At 35.2% G+C, this 24446-nt stretch overlaps 2 protein-coding genes across 2 annotated transcripts; one reads left to right on the plus strand and one right to left on the minus strand.

Annotated features, from left to right (window-relative positions):
* Positions 1–155: 155 nt before the first annotated feature.
* LOC110370998 (periodic tryptophan protein 2 homolog) lies at positions 156–13353 on the minus strand. The gene is made up of 17 exons (XM_064036643.1): positions 13171–13353; positions 12857–12969; positions 12566–12660; positions 12006–12134; positions 11175–11605; positions 10839–11013; positions 10287–10454; positions 9664–9916; positions 9044–9191; positions 8451–8642; positions 7964–8109; positions 7353–7500; positions 6677–6820; positions 6203–6312; positions 5759–5907; positions 5106–5313; positions 156–316 (listed from the first exon to the last, which is right to left on the minus strand). The coding sequence occupies exons 1-17, from the start codon at positions 13186–13188 to the stop codon at positions 181–183; spliced, it is 2763 nt and encodes a 920-aa protein (XP_063892713.1). The 5' UTR covers positions 13189–13353; the 3' UTR covers positions 156–180.
* Positions 13354–15663: 2310 nt separating this feature from the next.
* LOC110370962 (V-type proton ATPase 16 kDa proteolipid subunit c) lies at positions 15664–21897 on the plus strand. The gene is made up of 3 exons (XM_021326991.2): positions 15664–15886; positions 17943–18135; positions 20836–21897. The coding sequence occupies exons 1-3, from the start codon at positions 15817–15819 to the stop codon at positions 21041–21043; spliced, it is 471 nt and encodes a 156-aa protein (XP_021182666.1). The 5' UTR covers positions 15664–15816; the 3' UTR covers positions 21044–21897.
* The last annotated feature ends 2549 nt before the right edge of the window (positions 21898–24446 follow it).

The following is a 24446-nucleotide window of genomic DNA, read 5'->3' on the forward strand; positions in this document are numbered from 1 at the left end:
ACTTGCAAGTCGAAGATCCACTACTACGTTCACATTAAAAATGGTATTATATTTACAGGCTTCCAGGTAAGTAGTCAGACCACCAAATTAAATCGATTGATTGATTTGATTTTACCAACCTAAAAAATAAGTAAGCTTAAAATCAAACACGCTAATATAAACTAAACAATATATTCTTTATCAATCAGAATCTGAATCCCCCGTTCCCCTCCCGCTTGATTCATTATCACTATCCATTGCTTCATCGACTTCCATCTTAGGCGCCATACTGCCGACTGTCTTGATACAACGGATTGTGTACTTGTTGAAGTCGCAACTGTTGGCAAAGAAAAACAAAATATGTTAGCCTTCTAAAGTATCAAGTTGGTATGACTTTCCTTTAGACTTCGTTAATGAAATCGTTTTTTCGCGGCATTCATTAGTTTTAATTGTAATAATAATTGGTAGCCAGTAGGTTAAGTAGGTATGAATTCATTCTGTAAATTATATTGTAGATCCTATTTGTAAAAAAAATCTTATACTAATAATCTTCTAACGCTAAGATCTAAGACCTTGTTGTTAAAGTATCAAGATTTTTTTGTTGGCTATTACTAACACAACCTTGACTTTCTGGTTCTAAGATTATGATATTGTCCCATCTTTTCGTATTTAGAGCAAATAAAACCACACTCAGTTCCACGCATGAGTTCAAACCCATGACCTTACTATGCCAGTGTCATTGTCATGAGCATTAAATTGTTCAACGTTTTTTATTAGAGGACTAGGAAATATTACACATGACGTAATCTGTGCTAGTTGCGTGAGAATACGGTCGTGCGAATTGTAATTAGGACTTAGTTATAATATGTTACAAAGGTTAGGAAACCACCTAAAATAAATACTACATTGCTGTCAACATTTTTGATCAAGTTGAAATTATTTAGAAGTCCCTTGAAAAAAAATAATAATATTGGAAATGGTTTTTTTTTTGCAATATTTTGAGGTTCTGAATTTTGCGTCAACCCTAAACGGCTTTGCATATTACATGGAAACGTTTTGAAAAAGTTGAATCTGAAAAAATAAACTATGAATACTCCTAAAATATTACAAAATCTAGATCTGAACAGAGAATATCTGAGAACATACAAAGACTGGAAATAGCAAAACTGCACTCTATTCATTCGTGATTTATAATGACATAAATCGTACGATATAAATGGAAACCTTCTACTGAATGCACAGACAGGAATGCAGCAATTTATTATTCTTTTCAATAATGTAATAGACGGTGAAAAATATTTTGTACATGAGTTATAGGCGTATAATTTTTAGACTGATTATAAATATGAGGTTGATTCTATTAGCCCATTTAAAAAGTAGCTTCCTATGGAGAAGAACGAAGAACACTCCATGGTCAGAATTGGATCCGTATTAGTTTTTTCTCAAAGTGTAAAATGACGAGAATTTTAAGTAACCAACTACAAAACGTTCTTATCAACAAAGATAGTCCAGATGACTGATTGCAAGATACTGATACTGTGTCTACATGAGTATTATGTAGGTACTTCGATTTAGTAGGTACTACTTACGTACAAGTGATAAACAGCTGATGTGCTTATCAGTCTATCAGATTTTTTATTTTTGTCTTTAGGAACACGACTTTTACAACTACATAACATTTTTATTTTTTCTACAATATGGCCGCATAATTTGGAAAAATTATCACTTGGGCTTTTATCAAATAAGTAGGTATTCTGTGAGACCAAAATCTCCTTCCTTCCTTTCTTTTTTTGACTTCCTTTTGTCTGATTGATGATTTTAAAAAGATTTCACTTTTTCGAACCAAGTAGTTATCATGCAGAAAGTAGGCAGGTAATACCTTTTAGTTCAGTATAAATAAAAGTGATAAATAATAAAACGCCACTTTTAAAACTCTAGAATGAATTATTAATTTAAACCACTTCTCCATTCAGATATATTTTTACCATTTTGACGTTCTCAGACAGCTCTAAGACTACTTACAAACGAGATTCACAGTGGATGCTAGCGACATTATTAAGTCTTTTAATCCTAGGTTTAATTTTAAATCCGGATTTGCATTTGAAAAACGGGTGACACTTCTTTTATCCTACTTTAAAAATGTAATTAATAAAAAATGCTTTGTTGAGTAAAATGTAAAAATCTGTTGAGTTTTGATAGTTCACGCGAGGTAAGAAATCAGCTGATTTCTGTCACGTGCAAATTTGTTACACACGATTATTCTACACGCGAAATTTTGGCGTGTTTTGGACGATATAGTAAGATGGTAACAACGGAAGAATTTGGAAATGTTTTTAGAAGATTTGCATTGTATTTTATTACACGAGCAACTGAATAAAACACGTGTTTTTTTGCATTTGAAATCCTATTTTTTTCCTACTTAAAAGTAAACGCGAAAGTTTGTATGTATGTTTGTTTCTCTTTCACACAAAAATTTATGAAACTTGTTAAATATCAGATAACTACTTTTATCCATGATGTGGGAAGGAGTTTTCTCAGAACACAGGCTAAACCTCAAACGGTAGCTAGTTTGGTATATGCAGTACACTTTAAACCCCTATAAAAATCTTTCAACATTTTACGAACAGTAACAAATCTAATATTTTTCATCTAAAGCAGACAGGTTAGCAAAAATACCGACGTTCTGTTATGACACCTCGTAAATTTTAGTATTTGCAAAATCTAGGTATGTAAGCTTTCAGTCTAGACTAGACATTTATCAATGTGATTTATGAAAAACCGATTAAGGAAAACGATTATATATGTGGGATACTAAAATGATTTATTTCTGCGATTACCTATACCTACCTATTCATTCAATGGACTATAACAAGTTTTCAAAATGAATTATTGACCTATAAGTAAATTATAGTTCAAAGCATTCTTCAATAAATTAACAATTTATTGAAATTTGCACCTATTTACATAAAATACAACAAAATTAATTCAATCCTACTAATAAATCTCTTCTAAGCATATTAACCTCTTGAATAAAGTTACATTTTCCTTTAACAGAAGTAGTTAAGTAATTGAGTAGTTTTATTGTGTGTGTTATCATATTTTAAGCATATGATATGACTATTGCAAAAAAAACTCAGAAGTCATAATTTGAAAAACGAATAAAAACCGTTTCAATATCAGATACGTTCATAAAATCAACCAAAGGATTGTCCACTAGCTAGCCACAATCTATTGTATTCAGTGTGCACCCAGGCTTAGCTTTCTAAAGTAGCCCTACATTTAAGGGTAAATACAGACGGTCGGCAAAGACCCCAGTATTAAATCCCATTGTTTGACGTCCCACGGGAACTTTCGTATTACAACTAGAAATTGTCTTTCTTTGAAGAAACAGCTGTGCAACGACATGTTATATTGCATGGAGATCGGTTTTTTGAAAGGTGAATGACTTGGGCAATCCTTTGGATTTCTTTTCTAGAATAAAAGTATAAAATTGGCTGTGGGTTGTGTGTGAGTCTCGAGATATATATCAGCGAATTCGTAATTTTATTTCTACAAAATGATTATTTGTATTTTTGATAATAGTTTATGCTGTGTAGAGGTGAGAGGAGCAGGTAGGCAATCGCTCTATGTAAAACACTGGTACCAACTCAGCTGCATCTGGTTAGGCTGGAAGCCGACCCCAACATAGTTGGAAAAAAGCTAGGCAGATGGTTCATCTCATCTCAGATATCAATTGAATTTCAATGACCATATAATATAAGGTACACATTATTTTTACATACGTTATCCAATTAACAAAGATGACGTCTTTAAAAGGAACTTTTCAAACCAATCAACTAAAGATTTAACTTTAGTTTTCAACTTTACTATGGGCATATAGGAAAAATCATTTCCGCAGCATCCACATCATAGTCGGCTACCAAATATTTAGCAGTAACCTTGAGACGTTATCGTGCGCTATCGTACTCTTGACCTGGAAACCGTCACGATTGCTCACGAATGATTTATTGATGTTACCTACATGTGATCGCACATGTGTTAAGTTATGTAAAGAAAAGTGGGTAAGATTTTCTTTGTATGGTTTAAGGTCTTTGGCGAAAAGAGTAAGTATTGTGGCAAATATGGACTGATTTTGAACTCGACTCAAACTCTAAATTATTTATTGAAATTTGTCTATAAATTAGCACTTCTTGAACGTCAAAATCAAAAATTACCAAAAACGTGTGTATGTAGCCGCTATTACAACAAATGCCGAGAACTATAATACAATAAATATTATAGGGGGGAAGGGGGCTCTTGCAACAAACGTGACCATTTTATAGTTAATGGTACCTAGTTTTTAATCATCTGTATTAAATATAGATGCAAAAGTCTGTCTCTTGAAATTTTGATTGTAATGATTTGCAATTTAAGGAAAGAAGATAAATTATTTTTATCCGGGTGCGTTAACTACAAAAAGCATATACCGGATATGACTATAGAATACTGTAGAATCGATTCAATTGGTAAATACAAAATGTAAACTCACCGCGACTTAATTAACAAAACCGTAATGACATAAATGAGGTTTAAAATAACTCGCGGTCACACGAAACGTGATTTACAACCACATTTTGTCACACCTCGGTTTTGGTAGCATAATTAATTAATTTAACCCTGTTATTTTAACCAATAATTAGATTTGTTTGAACATCCCTTTTGTGGATTGGAAATGATTATTAATAATTATGCGTCTTGTTTACTTTTGTGACCGACTTAGGAGACTGAAAAAAATGTCTTTTTATTTGTTTTCTAGTGTTTTATAAACGCCAAAATTTGTATGTATGTATGTTGGTTCCTCTTTCAGACAAAAAATATAGGATGAGTTTTAATGAAACTTAGCAAGAAACATGCCCATCAGAATACGACTATTCAGAGGAAGAAGAAACACATTCGAGACGCGAGTGAAACGGGGGTAAAAAGCTATTTGCTCTATATATGTAAAGCAGCTATTTTGATGAAGTTTTGTACCATGGAACGGGTAGGTAACTTATAATTACGGACGCACTTCGTCCCATCTGAATAAATTATTGCCTGTAAATGATATTTTCTTACACTTAAAAGTAGAAAATAAAAATGCTACTTACATCTTACTAATCTGCGAGTACTTGACAGTCAGAACCTTTTCTAAAGCCAGTAGCACACTGGGCGGGAACTTGCGTTTCTTCACGGAAACTATGGCTTTCACCCACAGGAGCAAGTGTTCTAGATGCCGACTATCTTCCAGCAGTCGGGCGATTGAGCTTAGGAGACGGTCTGCGTAGTCATCGTCGAGATTCGCTACTGTTAAGTTTACTGTAGGAAAAGAGATCATTATTTTAGTACAAAAAAAATAATCATGTGATGCTGAGGAGTTTGTTTGCTTGAAATCGTGAAACTCTGAATTACTAGACTGATTTGAATAATGGGCGTGATGTTAGGATATGATGACAAAATGATTCTAGAGGTAAAACGTCCGCTTTCAGACGGACCAATATTACCTGTAATGTATGTGCGCAATTAGGTGCAAATAAATAAATTGATGGCACTGGTTTTAGGTTCGTACCCTAGGCATGGGTTGGGAGATCAGATATTTGCAAGGGGGCGGAGGTGCTGTCCATTTGTAATAGACAGAAATGGTGGCGTGAAAAAGTGCTAATTTAAGTGACCTAATTTTAATAAACGATTTTTAATTTGCCTTTAGACTTGCAGCCATCCCCTTTATTGGAAAAGGCTAGGCAAATTATATAATTATACTCACTATCATTAGCAGGCACAGCTTCCAAACACTGCTGTATGACGGTATGCTCGTTGAGCTGCAGCGCGATGACAAGGGCGGAGCCCCACGCCTGCTGCGACAGTTGCTGCTTCACTGCGTAAGGAGTTGAACCGGCTTCTAGACGATATGGCCTGGGGAAGAAAGTATTGTATTAGATTAAATTAATTTTAATCATCATCATTTATTTGGGATCGGAGCAGCATGTTTTTTATTTCCATACTCTTCTATTTTAATATTCACTAATATAATATTATTAGCTGACTGTTTTTAGGGACCCGAATAACCCGAAGAACCGCCGCCAACCAGAGAAAGTGTAACTTTTCAACAGTGAAATAAGTTTTGAATTCGGTTCAGTACTTAAGGATGCAAAGAAACAAAAATAATCATGATCTATTTAATATTAGTATGTAAGTATAAATTAAATACCTGAAAGTGCCATCTATGCCAGCGTTTTGACTATATATGAGCAGACCTTCCGTAGCGGCGACTGCAAAACTGTCACCCGTCGGAGAAAACCGCACGCAGTGGACTCGCACCTTTATAAGAAAGTACATTGATTAATTTAATCTTAATCCATTTTTAGCCATCAACATTATATTTACCCTACAGAAGCTCATTATGTACATTATATACACAAAAAATTACACAATATTTGAAATTTTTATGACACATATTAATCAATAGGTGTAAAAATTTCATATCAGCTTTGACAAAGTTTTTTTATTAGCACAGACACAGAAAATACCTACTTCAAATATCAATATCAAGTTTATAAACTCGAAATACGTAAATAAAATAATTTTTAACCATCCCTATCCGTAATCCATAGTTTTGCTTACCTACTAAAGATGGAATTTTGACATAGCCCATAGTCAAAATTTAATCTAAAATCATCCTTACCTCAGGTTTAACCTTCCTATCGGCCATATCCCCCGCCTTGACCCCGGGCAGCCTCACGCTCACGTCACCTCCTTCTAGATCCCCTCTCTCCTCGATCAGTGCCATGTTGCCGAACTCCGTCATCAGACGACGGTTTATGAAGTCCTGGTAACAAATACAAGAAATTATTAGAACTGTTGTGATTAGAGGGAATATTCGAAGGATCGGATGGTTTGGAGATAAAATGTGGAGGCCTTTGCCCAGCAATGGGACAGATCAGGATACAGTTACTTCTTTTTTAGTTAGAAATCGATACATTTGAAAAGTAAGAACCGCTCGTGCGATTTTTATTTTCCTGTCATCTCTATCAGGTATTCTACACGAACTTAAAATCATCGTAGTCATTAATTTTATTAACCAGATCCCAAAAAATCTTTTCACGTCATTCTTGCCAACAATTTTAGAGAATTACTTTCTATGTCTTCATTAGATCCCGATCTGATCATCAAACCACATAGTAGTTCGTTAAAAACCGAATCAGTCTAGGCGTATAAAAACATACGACTTCGTCATTTACAATCGATATTAACACAGACATTAAGGTCAAAACTAGTCCTAGTAATAACAAAAATTGTACTCTAAGCTTTATCTATACAGAAGCTGTTGGTAAACCCTGTAATAAATAAATAAAACTCACATTAACAGCATCAAGCGATCTATTCTGCGTGATAACAAACTTCTTGATTAATATAGCTTCTCTCACACTGTAGAGACACACGTGTTTGGAGTTACCGCCTCCAAGTATACACGTGCCGTCCGCTGAGTAGCATATTGTTGTGAATGCTCTGGAAATAAAGGAGTTTTATTTAAAAAGGGAAGGGATAAACGTTAAGAAGAAGAAGATTTAAAAAGGAACTGGTTTACATTACATTACAAGGATTTTTTAATGAGTAAAAAACCTGCAGCTCTTATGTATCTTTCGCCTGCGGTTTTACCAATGTCTCCAGGTGATTTTTTATCATAACTGATGTTATGTACCTGATAAAAAATAGCATATAGCCTTTCTCTGAACATAGGTTATCTAACACTAAAAGATTTTTTTTAATCGGCTAAGTGGTTTACCCGGCCCACACTCAAGTTAACAAACCCTTTATACATTATTTTCATTTTCTTGAAAGGACCACCGATTCATGAGGATGGTTGAGGTACGTAAATATAGCATTTGTCCATATACGAGGGTAGGTATAATATAATAAGCTATGTACCAAGTTTTATACGAAGATAATAAATAAAATATCTATTCCTTACTTAGTCTTAATCATTTTCTCAGGGGTAATAAGATCGGTTTCCGCCCTCCCGGAGCCGAGATCGTTCCTGCCTTCGATGCTGCCCGTCTGGTCGCCGGTCTTCGTGTTGAAGAATGTTATGTTGCCGTCTAGTGTTGATACTGCGATCTGGGAGATAAATATACATGTTATAGTTGGAATAATTCCTTGAAGAATAATAATTGTAGGGACCAAGAACTTGACTTTATTTGTCTGATTACGAATATGGTTTTAAGTTCACCGACAATCTAAACATCAATTTTCTTCAAACAACTGTTTATGTTCAATTTCTAAAATAAACAGGTTGTTTAAAAAAAATCTATTCTTAGTAAACAGTTATTTAAAGAAAACTGCCATATTTATGTTTTCAAGTAACCTAGGCCTTAATTCTTTATATTGCATAACACATTAACGCTATTTACGTTTTGTACATAAGCATGTACAAAAGATAGGTATTTATGTAATCATACCTCTTCCCCATCAGGTCTGAACACAACTTGCAGGGCGTCAGAAGTCAGTTGTACAGTCTCGCAGTCAGCGCTGGTCTCTATGCAGTTCCATATCCTGATGGTTTTGTCCCAACTAGCTGATACGAGGCGGGAACTGGCTAATGTGGGGCTGAAGGTTATGCTGGATACTGGTGCTTCGTGGCCGCCTAATACCTGGAGGGTAGAATTTTGGTGGGTTTTAGGTAGAATTGTGTAGATTTTTGTGGGTAATTAATAAGTGCTCTCAAAAAAAACTACAATATTCTGAAGGTTAACTAAAAAAACTAGGTGCTTTTCTAACGCCCGCTGTTCACTATCGTCTTAAGTCTTTTTCTAAGAAATAATAGTTAAACCAACTCAAAATCATTTTTATGTGATAAAATCTTGCAAAATTAAATATTTATTACAAAGCAATACATTGATCAAAATAATGAGAGAAAAAAATCCTACCACTTATTTTTACATACATTTTAAAATGCTGATGGGTACTCAGAAGTATCCAGTTAGAGGCCGACCATAACATAGTTAAGAAGATGATTTAAAGGTCAATTTTGTAAGAAAATAATAATACTCACATCTAAAAGCTTGCCAAACTTGATGGACCACAGGAATATCTCGAAGACATCCTGTCCGCCCGCTGCACAAAGCTCGCTACTAGCATCCAGCGCTACGCAGCTGAACTGCACCAGGCTCGGAGATGTTAGCGTGCGGAAGTTGCGGTACCTGGAAAATGGGACTTTATTATTATGGCAGTAAGGTTGGATATCGTTTTATAAGAACTGGTATATTTTTGGTCAGAGCGAGGAGAATTTCAGAACTATAATATGTCTGCTAATGATAATGAAGCTTGTGTCTAAGGAAGTAAAGTTGAATTTCTTTAAAAAAAAACTGCTAGTCTTTTCAGAGGCGAGGTGATCAAAGTTACGCTTTTTAATTTTATGAGTAGAGCCGTAAGGTTGGTTTTTGCTAACCAATATCAGTTGAGAATAGCCGTAATTTAGTTATACTTTTGAGAATTTATGACTGGGGCGTTTTGATTGAATTTTATACAAAGATGGAAATAAACCACTCTAATCGCGTATCACCTCTAACTGAACTGTTAATGTTATATGGAAGTTCTTTCAACAATTCACAGTATCATTAATTCTCTCACATACTATTTCCAATACAAATATCAAGCAACAAAAAAACTTACCTAGTCAAATCATAGCACCTCACCGTGCCATCCAAACTAGCAGACACAAAGAACTTCTTATTAGCACTAAACGTTATACTGGTAACCGTAGACTTATGTTCACTGAACGTCACAAAACAGAACCCATTGGTTGTGTTCCACACTTTGACTTTGCCATCATACCCTCCGGTCACTATGTAGAGTCCGTCCGGGGAGTAGGAGAGGCAGGTCATATCGAGGGAGTGGCCTTGCTGCTTCATTACGTATTGTTCACCTGGAAATTGAGTTTTATGGTGTAGGTTTTAGGTTTGAATTTTGAATGGTAGCTTAGGTTGAGGGTGCTTGGTGAAAGAGAATCTTGTAGTAAAGGGTTTAGAGTTGAGTTTAGATTGATAGTTAAGGTTTGATCGCATAGTAAAGACTAACTGGATACTAATGAACTGATTTGAAGATTTTGTTAATTGTTGGGAATGTAAACTATTCCCGATATTATCCAAGTACGGGAAGAAGTACCCCCAGATCGCGGGTATAACACAACGGAAACGCGGAAACAGCCAGTCTCTATGCAATAATAAATTTTGGGACTTTTGATGTAATTTTTACGCTTATGTGTTTTTTCAAGTACAAGCTACATATTTACTTACTCTGCCATTCCCAAACCAGCAGCTGTCCAATATTAGGGCATCCAAAAGCGATCCAATCCCCGGGTGACGATATAGCTATACTGCTGATCCTGTGCTCAGATATACTGAGTGTATGAATCAGATTCACGTCTGGCATCTCGTGGAGGAAGAATATACCCGTGGAGAAACCTGGAATATTGACATTTCAGGATCAACGTTCCAATATGAAAGACAAAAAAGTTTCGAGTTTACAATTAAATCTGATGAGCTCATAGATAAGTGAATGCTGCATGGGTAGATCGACCGTATGGTTAAGCACCGCTTAGTGCGGTCAATATTTGGATAGGTTGTCATAACAAGTTCTTTCATTTTTCGGAAGGCAGATGAAATTGGCGGATCTCGGCGGTCATTTGTGCTTCTTTGGCAGTCATTATGGTTGATTAAGGACCCCAATTTCTACAACCTAGTGTGGTATAGTGTTGCTTGGGTAACTGGGATGCGAATGTCAGTCTATTTAAAACCCTGGTAGGCAGATGCTTTAGTGAAAGTTATTACATATCATATTATACATACCAGTGACCAACATCTTGGTTTCCCTATGATACTGTGCAGCAGTCAGTTTAACCTTATGATGAGCCATCCTTATGTCATCTCCTATGTAATATCTGCCTAACTTCTTGTATAAGAGTTTCTTAATATCTTCTGTTTTAATCTCTTTTTCTGTGGGATCTTCCTCTTCTTCACTTTCCTGAAATTAATTTGAGAATGAGAATTAATAAAAATCTATTTTAACGGTAACGATTTTCCTATAAAAGTTTTAATGGAAATGGAAAATTTAGAGTTCTCTATGGAGAAAACTTGATGAAAAAATTGTTGTTCATTAAGAAAATTACGTTCAAAGGTACTTACGTATTCCTTATCCTTTTCCACAACAGCTTTCTCATCAATTTCATCTTCACTTTCCTCATCCTTAGCCATCTTACGTTTCTTCCGATGAGATATCTGTACATCAGAGACCACTAGATCATCCATATCAATACTGGCTTCCCACAAACAAACTTGACCGTTCCTACTGACAGTTATCAAGTCCAAACTCTTCCTTTCAAAGAAAACTCCAACTACTTTATCCGTATGACCACTTAAAGAGTACATGCTTAAGTTGTCTAAGTAATCTACGGTATAAATCTTAGTTGTTGTATCTTTGGAGCCTACAGCAAGGAGTTTGGAGCATGGAGACCAGTCGAGACAGGTTACTTCGTCTCTCGACTTCTTGAAGACACGCTTCATGACAAACGAACGGAACTCTCCCGTGAATGTGCATGGTGCTGTCATTATGAATACTGGAATGGAAAATATATTGTTAATGGAAAATGGTTACGGCAATTCTTCTGTATTGAAAAGAAAAGAAAGAAAATGAATGTTATTGCTCAAATATAAGGTATTGGTACTGAAGAGTCCATTCTGTTTGAAGAATATTAGAATTTACAATATCAAATACAGCTTTTACCCTGTTTTCCTTCTTTTATTAATTTTCCTTTATAAACTTTTACTCTGACCTATTACTTTATTCATTATGTTTTCTTATAACTGTTCCCTTAGCATTTTTTTTTATTTGTCTATCATAGTTACAACAAGCCAGAAGACACCAAAGAAACTGACCAATGCCGTACTTTTCCTGCCTTATTATGTAATTTATTTATATTTGAAATCAATCATAACAATTGTTAAAATAATAATTACCTATATCATCACAACAAGCTGCAAAATATTTTCCATCAGGACTGAACTTGACCGAGTTGACTTGTTGTTTGAACTTATATCTGTGTATTACTGTACAGGTGAGTAAGCTGATCATCTGGGCTTCACCCTCTGAAATAATTAATTTTAAATTGTTATACCTACATACATTATGTGACTACTATATGTATAGATCCTGTTTATAAGTGAAACAATAGTTAATAACTGACTACCAGACAGAAAGTTGTATCTCATGAACTGGAATTAGAAGTTTAAACTGTCAATATACCCACTTACTTGTTGCAGGTAACTGAAGCAACTCTGTTCAAAACTACTAAACCAATTTAAATAAAATTTGGTACACACCAAAGATAGTCTAGACCCTGAGAAAGGATTAGGCAACTCTTAATCAAGATTTGGTAACTAATGCCTTCAGAATGGAAAAGGCATTTTGGTTTCATGATATTTTGATTACATATCCTGAGGATGTTTCACAGAAAATACAACTTTTATTAGAGCTATTGAAAAATAATCATGAATATAAGCAAATCTATTATACATACTCTCATTAACTGCCAATAATGTAGATCCATTGGGTGAGACATCTATAGCTGTATAATTGTAGTAGCTTTCAAATGATAATGTGTTGCTTTTGTTTCTGGAAAAATAAAAGATTACATTTGAGTGTATTTTTCTTAAGACATGGCTTAAGCCTGAGTTGTCTTAAGATCCTAATTTACATAAATTTTTAGCACATTGATTATACTTAAGTAAGTAGTACTACCAAGTTACATCAAATCTGTGGAGTATTTTACTATTTATAATGAAATCATTAATGTATCATTTTCACTTACTGTTTTAAGTTATAGACTGTTATTTTATTTCCCACGGGACTGATGACGCAGTTTCCATCAGCCGTGAACAAAATATCTCCTCTCCGGTATACGGTTCCCAGTAAATTTTGAAACTGAAATAAAAAGGTTATGTATCAAAACATTACATGTTATTTTTAAGGCTGCTTATTACCGTGTCCAGTATATACGACGAACAACATAATTTGATAGATCACAGTACGTTTTATTGAAAATATAATTGAGTATTTTTGTTTAAATTGTTATAAATAAACACCACAACAAACTTAAAATTTGTTTCTATTTTTATTTCATACCTTGTAATGAAACTTCATTTTGAAGAAGATAAGAACTTAATAGCAATGTTCAGATCTATTTCATGAAAGCTATTATCACTATTTGTTTCACTTTTAATTGAAAATATTTGTTACTCCGGCCAAAACTTTGAAAAAGCATGGGCAGCGCGCAACGTGAGGAAATCTGACATTGGCAGAAGTTTGACAGCACAACAATAATAAAAGCGAATGTCAAAACTTTGAGAACATATTTCTAAAAATGTTTAGTTCATTTTAAAATGTGATATTTTTATTTACATAGATATTTACAATACATATTTACAATAAAAATCAAAAACTATCCTAGTAAAACAAACAACTAAAAAGCGTCAAAAAATTCGTCCCCATCGCTGTCAACTGGGAGCGTGCCCAAGAGGCTGGCAGCATTACCTCGTTGGATTAGTTCATTAGCATCAGAGCAAGATAGCTCTATACGAAATCGTTCAGGCTAACAAAAGACAACATAAACCAAATCACGTGATATTTTGAGTTTACGTGGCCGTTCGGATACATTTGAAAGCGTTCATGTTTAACGAACGGCGTTATTTCAAAACGTAGACACTCACGATCTTTGGACGTGTATCCAAACTTGTCTTTCGTTTTCCGTCCGCTCTGTTTTTGTGACAGTTAAATGATACCTCATGTTTAAAATGCTATTTCTTCCACCACGATTTAATTTCGCGCGAAACTAAAAGCATTTAAATAATTATAATCATCTCTAACTATTTTAGTTGAATTTCTAAGAATACGTTATTTTGCAAATGTACTTAGTACAGCAGATGATTGCATATTAATTCGTACCAAACTTTATTCAATTTTAAGATGTTAAAATAATAAAAATGGCGTCCTAGCTGGTTTTCGGCCTTGGTGGTAGTTCCCTTCTGAGAAGATCAGCTATATTCCACGTATAGTTTACAAGCATTTGCGCAAATGCAGGTTCCCTCTCATAGGCCGTACGGCTTACGGCGATGTGGCACAACCGGAGAAAGATCAGGCCCAGGGCTCAAATTTTCGCTTTTGCTCTCTGATGCACGGCTGAATAAATCACCAACTCTTAATCATTTTCTACTTGCTCATAATGTGTACAAGAGAACGCATGGAGCACAGGGATGTCGCTTGCTACTATAGTACAAACTCAGATGAAATTTTAATTATTTATTTGCAGAAAATAACACAAACCTCCATGTACATAGAAACTTTTTTAAAGATGATAGGGGTACGAAATCTAATATCAAATGGCTTAAAGAGTACAGTGAACTTAAGGTAAACATAACGCACGCTGGGCCATTTACAAATTCTAATCGGACAAAAAGTATTTTGCCCGAATGAGCAAAATGTACTACGAAGAGATCAGTAACTGCTTATGCAGCTTGTAATTTGTTGATAAGGATTTACTGAGTAAAATAGCACTTCTCGGAAAGACCGTTACATAGTTACCAATTTTTCTTATTTCTAATGAGGGTCTTCTCAATTTTTTCTGCCACAGGGTGGCGCCACGTATGCGTCTGGTCCAAACAGCTGTCAAATAGTATTGAATTGTAGGGTCCGAACTTATTGTTTATTGAAATTCTGTTATATTGGAAGTGTTATTGATTTTATTATGGACTACGGTCAGAATAAGGTTTCCGAACTAAAAATTGAGCTAAGAGAGAGGGTGCAAAAGTCACTGGTACTAAGGAAAAGCTTGTTGAAAAATTTGTTAACACAATATGATTTAGTTTTTTTTATTTACTCAACCGCAATAGTAAAACAATAATGCAGTGCTTTAATTATAAAATAAAAAAAAAACACTAAAATCGTTCACTATTCATAGTAAAGATAAGCACTTTGACAGTTATCTGGACCTGACGACTCGGTGCTGCCACCTCGTGGACGCCATTTTATAAAACCCTCATTGCTATTAAACAGGGGAAAATTGAAGAAAATGACATATTGCGCCGACCCAAGTAAAATTTGGGAACAGGGCAGAAGAAAGAAGAAGTCAAGATGGCCTCTCTGTACCTTACTGATTTATGGACTTATACTTTTTCTATCATTTCTGGTAGTACATACTTAGCTGTGGGTTTACAAGAAAGATATGAGTTTTAATTTTGTTTTTCCTGGTTTTATTAAACTACTATTTAGAAGATTTAAAAAACTGACAACATTATAAATTAATCAATACAGAACTAATTATTAATTCTAACTTTAATTTTTTCCTTTGTCTGACGTAAAGTAACAGTTTCAAACATTTCAATTATTATTTTTTTAATTTATCCGCACGTAATATTAAATTTATATCCCCCAAGTGTGAAATTTTAGAACTTAAAAGTATTGAAAAAATTAAACAGTACATGCGCACTACAAACGTGCTGGCCAGCGATCCACATCAATGTTCTACGTCATAACGCAGCGAAATCTTTAGCTCAGGATTGGCCGCGCATTTCGGAAGTTACGTATCAAAACCAATCAGAACTTAGGTCATATCGAGCACTGCCTTGAACATCAATCGTCATATGACCCATTCTATCGAGTCTGCAAAGCTTGGGCCATATTTGTCTGTGCAAAAGTAGTTCCGTGGAGTGAGTGTGTGCAGATAGTCATCACAGTTTTTGGGACCTGTAAATACTCCCTCAATAAACCTACAAAATGGCCGAAAATCCAATCTACGGACCCTTCTTTGGAGTTATGGGGGCGGCGTCTGCTATCATCTTTAGCGGTATGTATTTTGTGATCCATTATCGTACAAATGGCTGTCTTCGAATAATTATCGATCTCCCAAAACGGGTTGCAGGATTTATGAGTCAAGTGATTGAATGTTAAGAATGCATGTCGTAAATATTTTATGATATTGCTTTAGCAAATCAGTTCATATCTGGTTATTTTAGGAGCACTAATTATAGTTAGTAGCCGCACCTTGTGCTTTACGTTGTCCCTACATAAATATATAGATATGCATGACGGAATGAGCCAATTTGATAATGATTCGGGTAAAGCTGTATTTTGCGGGAAATGGGGGTGGTTTTTAGGGCGTTGTTTTCGGTATCAAAAATGTGAATCATTTGTCATGTGATTGATGGGTGGTACTTTCGGTTGGTAGCACTGTTCAAATGCCGAATCAGCAACAAAAGAGTTTGTAATGAGCTACTTTGGAGGCCTGCTTCCCTAGTAATTTGCCTTTTGTGATTGTTTTGTATGTTTAGGGAAATCACGTTTATTCACGGGAAAATACCATTCCGATTGATAAAATATGTATGGAATCTGTAATGAGGAATTCCCTTTTCTACATTTAGCATTCAGTTACTTGAATGAAACTCATAGCATGAATTTATAGTATGACATGTGGTCCACTGTAACTTTACTAGCCAAACAGGCCTTTCACGAATGTACTGGAAAATTCTAGCACTATAAGGATATGAATGGAAAATCTATGGTTTGTTTGATCATCACATGACCAACTTGATCATGTGATGAATCAGCTGTTCAATTTACACTTACTACTAGTACCTCTATCTACTACTACTACTAATAACAGTTATTACACAAGAATGATCCTCATTATGCAGAAACTTCCACTATCTATTTTATCATAACTTAAAGTACTAACTTTCAAGTCACATGACTTATTCATACAAAACTAATTATACTGGATAAGATCTTTGATAATAACTGTCTACTAAGGATTCAATCAACCTTGCAATTCATTAATAATGGGAATTTGTGTAACAATAGTAGAACCTCATTCATTATAAAATCATGAATGACTTGAATCACATGATGCTGTTATAGAGATTAAGGTTATGTCATCTTGAGGCTTTGATACCAAAAAGGCTTTAGCTGCATTACAGCTTCAATTCTCATTCACAAATACCTCCTTCAAATGTTTAGAATCCTGGTATTGGGTCAGGGTTTAAAACCTACCCCCAGACTATACTTGCAGATATCAAATTGACACATCTACTTAACATCCTTAAAGGCAATGTAACAGGAAAAATGAATTGATATTTCATAGCCTCAATACAACAAAGAATATTAACCATTCACATCATTCTTCTTGCTTCTATCTACACCTTTGCAAAGAAATCTTGCTTAACTATGAAAAAGGTGTGGCAAGCAACAAAACTATTTCTAGAACCCTTAGTTCAATGCCAACTTAGGGGTGAATAAACTTTGTTCTAGCTTTATCTCAATGATTGCGTAAAGTCTCTTGTATCATTTAACATTGAGTAAAAATTTTCTTCTACCCACATATAAAAATGTCAAGTCTTTTAGAGCCTCATTACTTAATGAGTACATACTATGCTCCCTTGTCGAGCATAGTAGTAATTGTATATTAAAACTATTGGGGAAAAGGCTTGGCAGATGACTGTAAATAAACCCAGAACTAGTGGTTTCTACCTGGTTTCCCATTCATGATTGGTTGCTAACATTAGTCGGCTAGAAGTTTTGTGATACTAAATCTAAGATAATAGCATCCCACCAGTGCACATGATCGGTCAACAGCAGTTTTCATATAGTCATCATAAAGCTCCGCAGTGTCATATTATAGTGTACAAGCATTCACTATGATGCGTGTTCACTCGCTGTTCTTTAACTTACCTAAAAGAGAATCACATGACTCCCCAATCAATGGTCAACAATGTACCTTCAATCTATTATGCCAAGGTATAACTTTGATATAACACTAATGTATGAAGTATTTATAACATCGAACAAACCTATACAACCTGTCTTGTTCTTTATCATACTAAATAAGTGAATTCATATGATTCCAGCGCTGGGAGCTGCCTATGGAACTGCCAAGTCAGGCACCGGTATCGCCGCCATGTCGGTGATGCGGCCCGAGCTCATCATGAAGTCCATCATTCCCGTCGTCATGGCGGGTATCATTGCCATCTACGGTCTGGTAGTGGCTGTCCTGATTGCGGGTTCGTTGGACGCCCCCTCCAACAACTACACCCTTTACAAGTAAGTTTAGCATGACATTAGCATCATTAATATTTATTACTAAAATCTGCTAGCAATATCAAGATTTAGACATTCGGAATCTAGTTTTCTCATAGAGGTATCCTCATGATCTGTGGGATATCAAGTTTCATGTGATTAGCACATTTGAACATATGCTAACTTGAGAAATACATCCTCATAAGTGATAATCAGTTAAATATTTTGTTAAGTACTTAGTAGCTTCAATAATGTGCCACTTTTCACTGAATTGCTACTGAAATACTGCTAAATAACATAATAAATTTTACAGTTCCTGCTAAAGAGTTGTGTAGTTTCTACATAAATGCAACTGCAATTCCATGAAATGAAATAACATTAAAATGTTTAAGTAATGTCACATGCATGGTACAACCCACATTATCACCTCTTCAAAACAGTAATCTTGTTTACCCAGTCCTTATCAAGAAGCTACATAAAAAACCATTTCAACAGTCCTCAGTATAGTCACGACTGAAAAAACTTCATTCTTTAAGTTTTTATAAACTCTCACTTTTTATGTCAGTGCCCCAATTACGCATCAATGCTTCGCTGGTTTCCTGCTAGCTAGACAAGGTTACATAAGTAAGGCTATTGATAGCTCACTATTGTTCTCTTATAAGCACTAGGACTATTGGAATTGTATACAATTTTGTATTACAATTTTAATCAGATGAGAATACTGTTTCTCTTTGCTATGATTTGAAATACTAGGAAGTTTAATCATAATCTCAATTAAATATCTAATGGTTCAATGATGCGAAAATTATAACATTAAAAGTAAATCACGTTAAAAATTACCAAACATTATTCTTTAGGACCTTCATAACCCATTATTATGACTAGCTTTTATCGGTGGATATGTTATGGACCATGTGATTAATTCGGGCATTATTTATAATGCCCGAGCATTATGAATAATGTCTAGCTTTATCGGGCCAAGTGATTAATAACTATTTTAACTTCATTATTTATCACATTGCACGGGCATTATTATATTGCTACATGACAGTTGGGCAATTTGATAATAAAGCTATATTTTATGCGGTGCGAGGGTGGCAGTTGTTCTAATAAATAAATTCTGTTACTTGCTACATATTTTATGATTATTGTTTCGAAAATTATATGTTCTTTTTTAATGGGAAATTATAAGTCTAACCACAAAATTATTTATTGGACAATTGTCATCTAATTTACTTACTCGGCATCGTTTTTCTTGATCTCATTTTTCTTGGCTCGTTTTTTTTATGGTAGAATTTAATTTGGATTCAAAACATTGTATTTAAAATTGAAGTCAGTGACGAAAACGAATCGCTGCAAACCCGACTCCACGTAGTCTTGTCTGCCCTACCCCTAGAGTGCAATTCAAAACCGCGTAGGCGCGGAGGGTCAAGGCGGCCTGCGAGCTGAGGCGCAGGTAGTTTTAACGCTCGCCGCCGCTTCTGAGGCTGGCCGGCAGAGCCGGCCAGTAAGCCGATATGTTTATATTACTTTGCCCAAAAGGTCACGGGCAATATGTATAGTGCCCGGTCAATTTGATTATTTGAATAATTATTATCAAATTGCACTCTCATATTGGGCATTTTTCATAATGACCGGGCATTATGTATACTGCCCAATTTATCACTTGGTCCATAACAGATATGCGTAGCCTACTTTTTGGTAATACATATCTTGGCTTTACGCCAGGATCTACTTCCCGACAGTATAATATTTTCCTAAGAATATTATGTCCTCAATGGGCAAAATGAATGGCATCCATGTCTGGTATTTGCCAGATACACTGGCTACACAACTGTATTCAATAGATGATAATTCAAAGAGAATCCCCTATATTTGCAGTTGAGTAAATAGAAGTAAATGCAAGTGTAAAATAGCACAAAGACTTGCCATGTCCAAAGTCCATGAAAAAGGCGTTATTAACGTTATGATTGCTTTTTAGTCGCCCATGAAAAGAGAAAGTCGTGAATAACTTTCTTGAAATTCTAAAAAAAGCCTCATTTCAAAATCCGCATTATGAAAGTATTTATTCAAAAATGTTGAGATAAGACATTCAATCAAATTGATAAGACAAAACTTATCCTATTAACGAAGATTGTACAATACGTACGGGATTTTTACATAAGGCTATTCGCCAACAAGGCATTTTCCATGCTCCAGATTCCTAACGGAGAAGTTTAATCTTCCTGACGGGAATATGTATTTATTCATTACTTACTGACCTACTTCGCAAAAGTGACGTCACCAGTAATATATTCAGCTTAGCCTACATAAATCTTTCAAAAGTAGTTCACACTCATTGTTGGGACTGATTGAGTATAATTACACCCATGGGGAGTGTACACCAGTGACATTAGTTATAACATTTTTCAATTCATAATTACCGTCGACATATAATTCGTGCGAGCACGTTTCATGGTATTGACCTCGAGACTAGTTTTTTGTGTAACATTACTTGTCACTCGTAGAAATTAAATGGTTTAGCGCTCCGCTGATATGTAGCAATGTAGTTCATGGCAGATTATTATAGTTGCGTTCGACGTGTTTATCGAAATAGGATATAGGTATTAATTAATGTGCGAATTTATTTTGTACACTTCTCTATCGAAACATGTTTCGGTTACAATTCTATTTTGGTTATGCATATGAATATGTTCTAATGAGTTTGTTCTTGTTTATTTTCAGAGGGTTCATCCACCTTGGCGCTGGTCTCGCCGTAGGTTTCTCCGGTCTAGCGGCCGGCTTCGCCATAGGCATCGTTGGTGATGCAGGCGTACGTGGTACCGCGCAACAGCCCAGGTTATTCGTCGGAATGATCCTTATCCTCATTTTCGCTGAAGTATTGGGTCTATACGGTCTCATCGTCGCCATCTACCTTTACACGAAACAGTAAACGCATTAAGCACACTCTTACTCCCGTCGCCCGTGCTCCGAGTTTCTATGCCACAGAATCTGCTCAGTCACTCAGTCGCGCACAGGGAAGTCGTCGCCGGTAGCGAAACGACCCGCATAGGGCCTCGGAGCACCTCAAGCCATCTTGTATAGTACTTGTTGATTACTTGAACGTTAATCATTTATATGTTTTCGCATATCTCCGGCCCGGTGCAGCCTAGATGCTGCGGCCGCACCGCGCCCAGAGACGCGAATTGTATAAATAATTTTTCTATTTCAATTTTATAAATATAACGATCACTATTTTCGAATCCCAATCATGGTTTTACAATTTAAACGCTACCGCGCGATGACGGCGTAATTTATTTCTTAATTTATTACCGCATTTTTATTTTGATTTTCGGTGACAGGAGATGATTTAAGTTCACCTATCGACATATCAGAAGTTTATTTGCGCGTTTACTACCCCTCGCGAACGTATCTTCGTACCATCCGACGATATCACTTTTAGATTATTTTAGCGTTAAGGCGAAACTAATGTACAGTTAGAGTAGAAATTTAAGTCCAAACAAGTTATCTTAATAATTTATGAAACATTTAAACCCCCAGGGTACTGTGTACCGATGTCTATCGCTGAGAATGTTAAGGTTAAACCTGGCTTGTGTACCATGCTATATAGCTTTCAGTGTTATAGTGGATGTATGTATCCTTATCGTACTGTAATGGGCCTGTAAATGTTATCCTTTTCGAGTGGCTGTTGATAAATTCAAAAGCGAGTCACAAACATTGTATTGCCAGGAATCAGTAAATAAACATGGTTTGTACATTCCATATTATTTTGTTTCTACTTGATTATACTGTGTGTTTTATTTTCCTTTTCGGTCTTCATGCGAGCAATTAAAAATAAAGTATTCGGAAGGCGGATGCTTTCATGACATTATATAGCAATTATCGCATTCAAATTATAACATTAAATATATAATATAAAATAGTATTATTACATTTCTGACGACTTATAATGTGAAAAAAAAAGTATTTCAAAATATATTTATTCTGTATACCTCATAGTCGAAATGATGTTTGAATGATTATAAATTGGTAAGTAAAATACATTTAGGTAAAATTGTATTTTATTTTAGGTTTCATGTTAGAGAATGTTATAATCTTTGGTGTTATTGAATGAATTGTGTTAATAAAATATTTTGAAAACAACTAATGTAAATTATGAATCCATTGTTTCACTCTAGTCCGTTCTTTTGTTTTGAAATGTATTTGTCCCAGTGGATTAATACAATGATACTTTGAAATGATTACTCCCAAACATCAATAAAAAAATGACACTGATACTATCAAATCCAACTAGTCTGTCAGAAAAGCTATTTTAGAAACATTTTGAATTATTACTTATGATTTCAAAGTATCCAAGGGTGAAATTGACCTAATAACCTACTTCATAAGGGTCAATTCAATTGGTACCTTCAGTTCTGATTGTGGTCATTAGAGAAGGGGGTAATCAATCGTAGGGACCGTCACGAACATTGCATAATGTTCTAGTAAAGCTTAATCTAGCTAGCAAAAGGGAAATTAAATTCTAACACTATACCTACTTAACACATGACAAGTGGATTAATTATTACATACACAATTATTTTTATCATTACCTACACCCACTTTCGACCTAAATTATTACAACCGGTAAACCAATAAAAGTAAGGTAAAATAGATCCAGGAAAGCCCTATGGAGGTGGTCCCCTTCGGCGATCTATGTCACTGCCCTGGTTGGTCAGGCTGGCAGGGGTGTACTTCAAGTTGGCGCCATCATCGTCACTTTTTGTGCATTAGGATAAAAGTGTACATGTCCTTGACCTTACCACACATGACAATGTATTCGGAGACCGGCACCTGCTGAAAGTTTCAGTACTTCTGCCAACCCAATTCCTGCTGCTAAGGGCTTGTCCAGAAAAGGCGCAATACGCGGGATTATTCCCTCTCTGTAACACCCTTTCGTCGACACTGGATGATGATCGGGAAAAAAAAGTTTCGTTCGTTCACAGTGTTGACGAACGCTACTTATTATTTCGGGTAATTCCCGTTGTGTGCGTTCGCGCAGCGGAATGTTGTTGAATTTAAAGATTTTAATTATGCAGATAATTAGTGTAAGACGTCCTATAATTGTGTATGGTAAATAAAAATTTGTGTATGCAGCCATTGTGGAGAAATTCACCAAAAACAGATTCCGCTGGGCGAACGTTGGCGAACGTTGTCCTGGCGGAACTTTTTTTAATCCATAGACTTTAGAAGAAAAGAGATGTGTCCGAAAATTAGTGTGTATTTGTGTATAATTAATTATGTATGAATGAAATCAGTGCATGCATAAACTTCGGAGAAATTCAAGTTTCCGCTACGCGAACGTTTGGCCATTAGCTAGTTTTCATATAAAGCGCTTACATAGAGAGCTGTAGATTTTTATAGATAGTTCAACTCAGATTTGCGCGCGGCCCTATGTGTGCGTCGGCTTGTAAATATACAACTTTCATTCGTGTGACAGTGACGTCGTCCGAGGATGACGTGTTCTCATCGCTTTTTGTTATGGGTACAGTCGTTTACGAAAATGTCTAGTTCTTCACGGAGAAAATGTTTTAAGGAGTCAGGTAGCTTTTCAAAAAAATGAAACAACATTCAAAGCTTTTTATTATTACATTTTACAGTTTATCATTATTTTCTCATACGGCTTTTCAAATTGACATTGACAGTATCTAAGAAATAAATGAAGTGAAATATCTAAGATGAATTAAATACTCCTTACATTTTCTAGCTTCGGGGTACGCGGACAATAAATAAATGTGTGGACTAAGAATGTAAAAAGACCTATAATTTAATATAATAATGGAAACAAAATGTGTGTTCGCATAATGTCGACCAAAATAAGACGGAAATAATGAAACTCATAAATGAACGTTTAAGTCAAATTGATGAAGGGATGTTGGGTAATACTTGTCGACATGTACAAAAGAAAAAAGAAGAATACTATAGACATTTTGACATGGAGTCAGAATTTATAATGGTGAAAGTAGCGAATCCGAAAATTCATCATTTGATTTTTCAAGTAGCGATGCAGAATCATTATAAATAAATAAACTAAATTACGTAATAACTGTACTTTATACAGCCGTATACAACCCCTAAATAACTGTATTTGTACCCGACTGTACCTCTTGTCACGCACACAAAGTCACTGTATATGTACAAGGGTTACCCACACATAGGGCCGCGCGCACGACTGAGTTGAACTTACTATACATACGTTGTTTTGAATTTGTTTATATTTGTTTAAAAAACAGATTTAGAAAAAGTCGTAGGGTTTAAAAGATAAAAATATAAACGTAAAATACACTTATTAGGTC

Source organism: Helicoverpa armigera, chromosome 10 (assembly GCF_030705265.1).
Source record: "Helicoverpa armigera isolate CAAS_96S chromosome 10, ASM3070526v1, whole genome shotgun sequence".
NCBI classification, from domain to species: Eukaryota; Metazoa; Arthropoda; class Insecta; order Lepidoptera; family Noctuidae; genus Helicoverpa; species Helicoverpa armigera.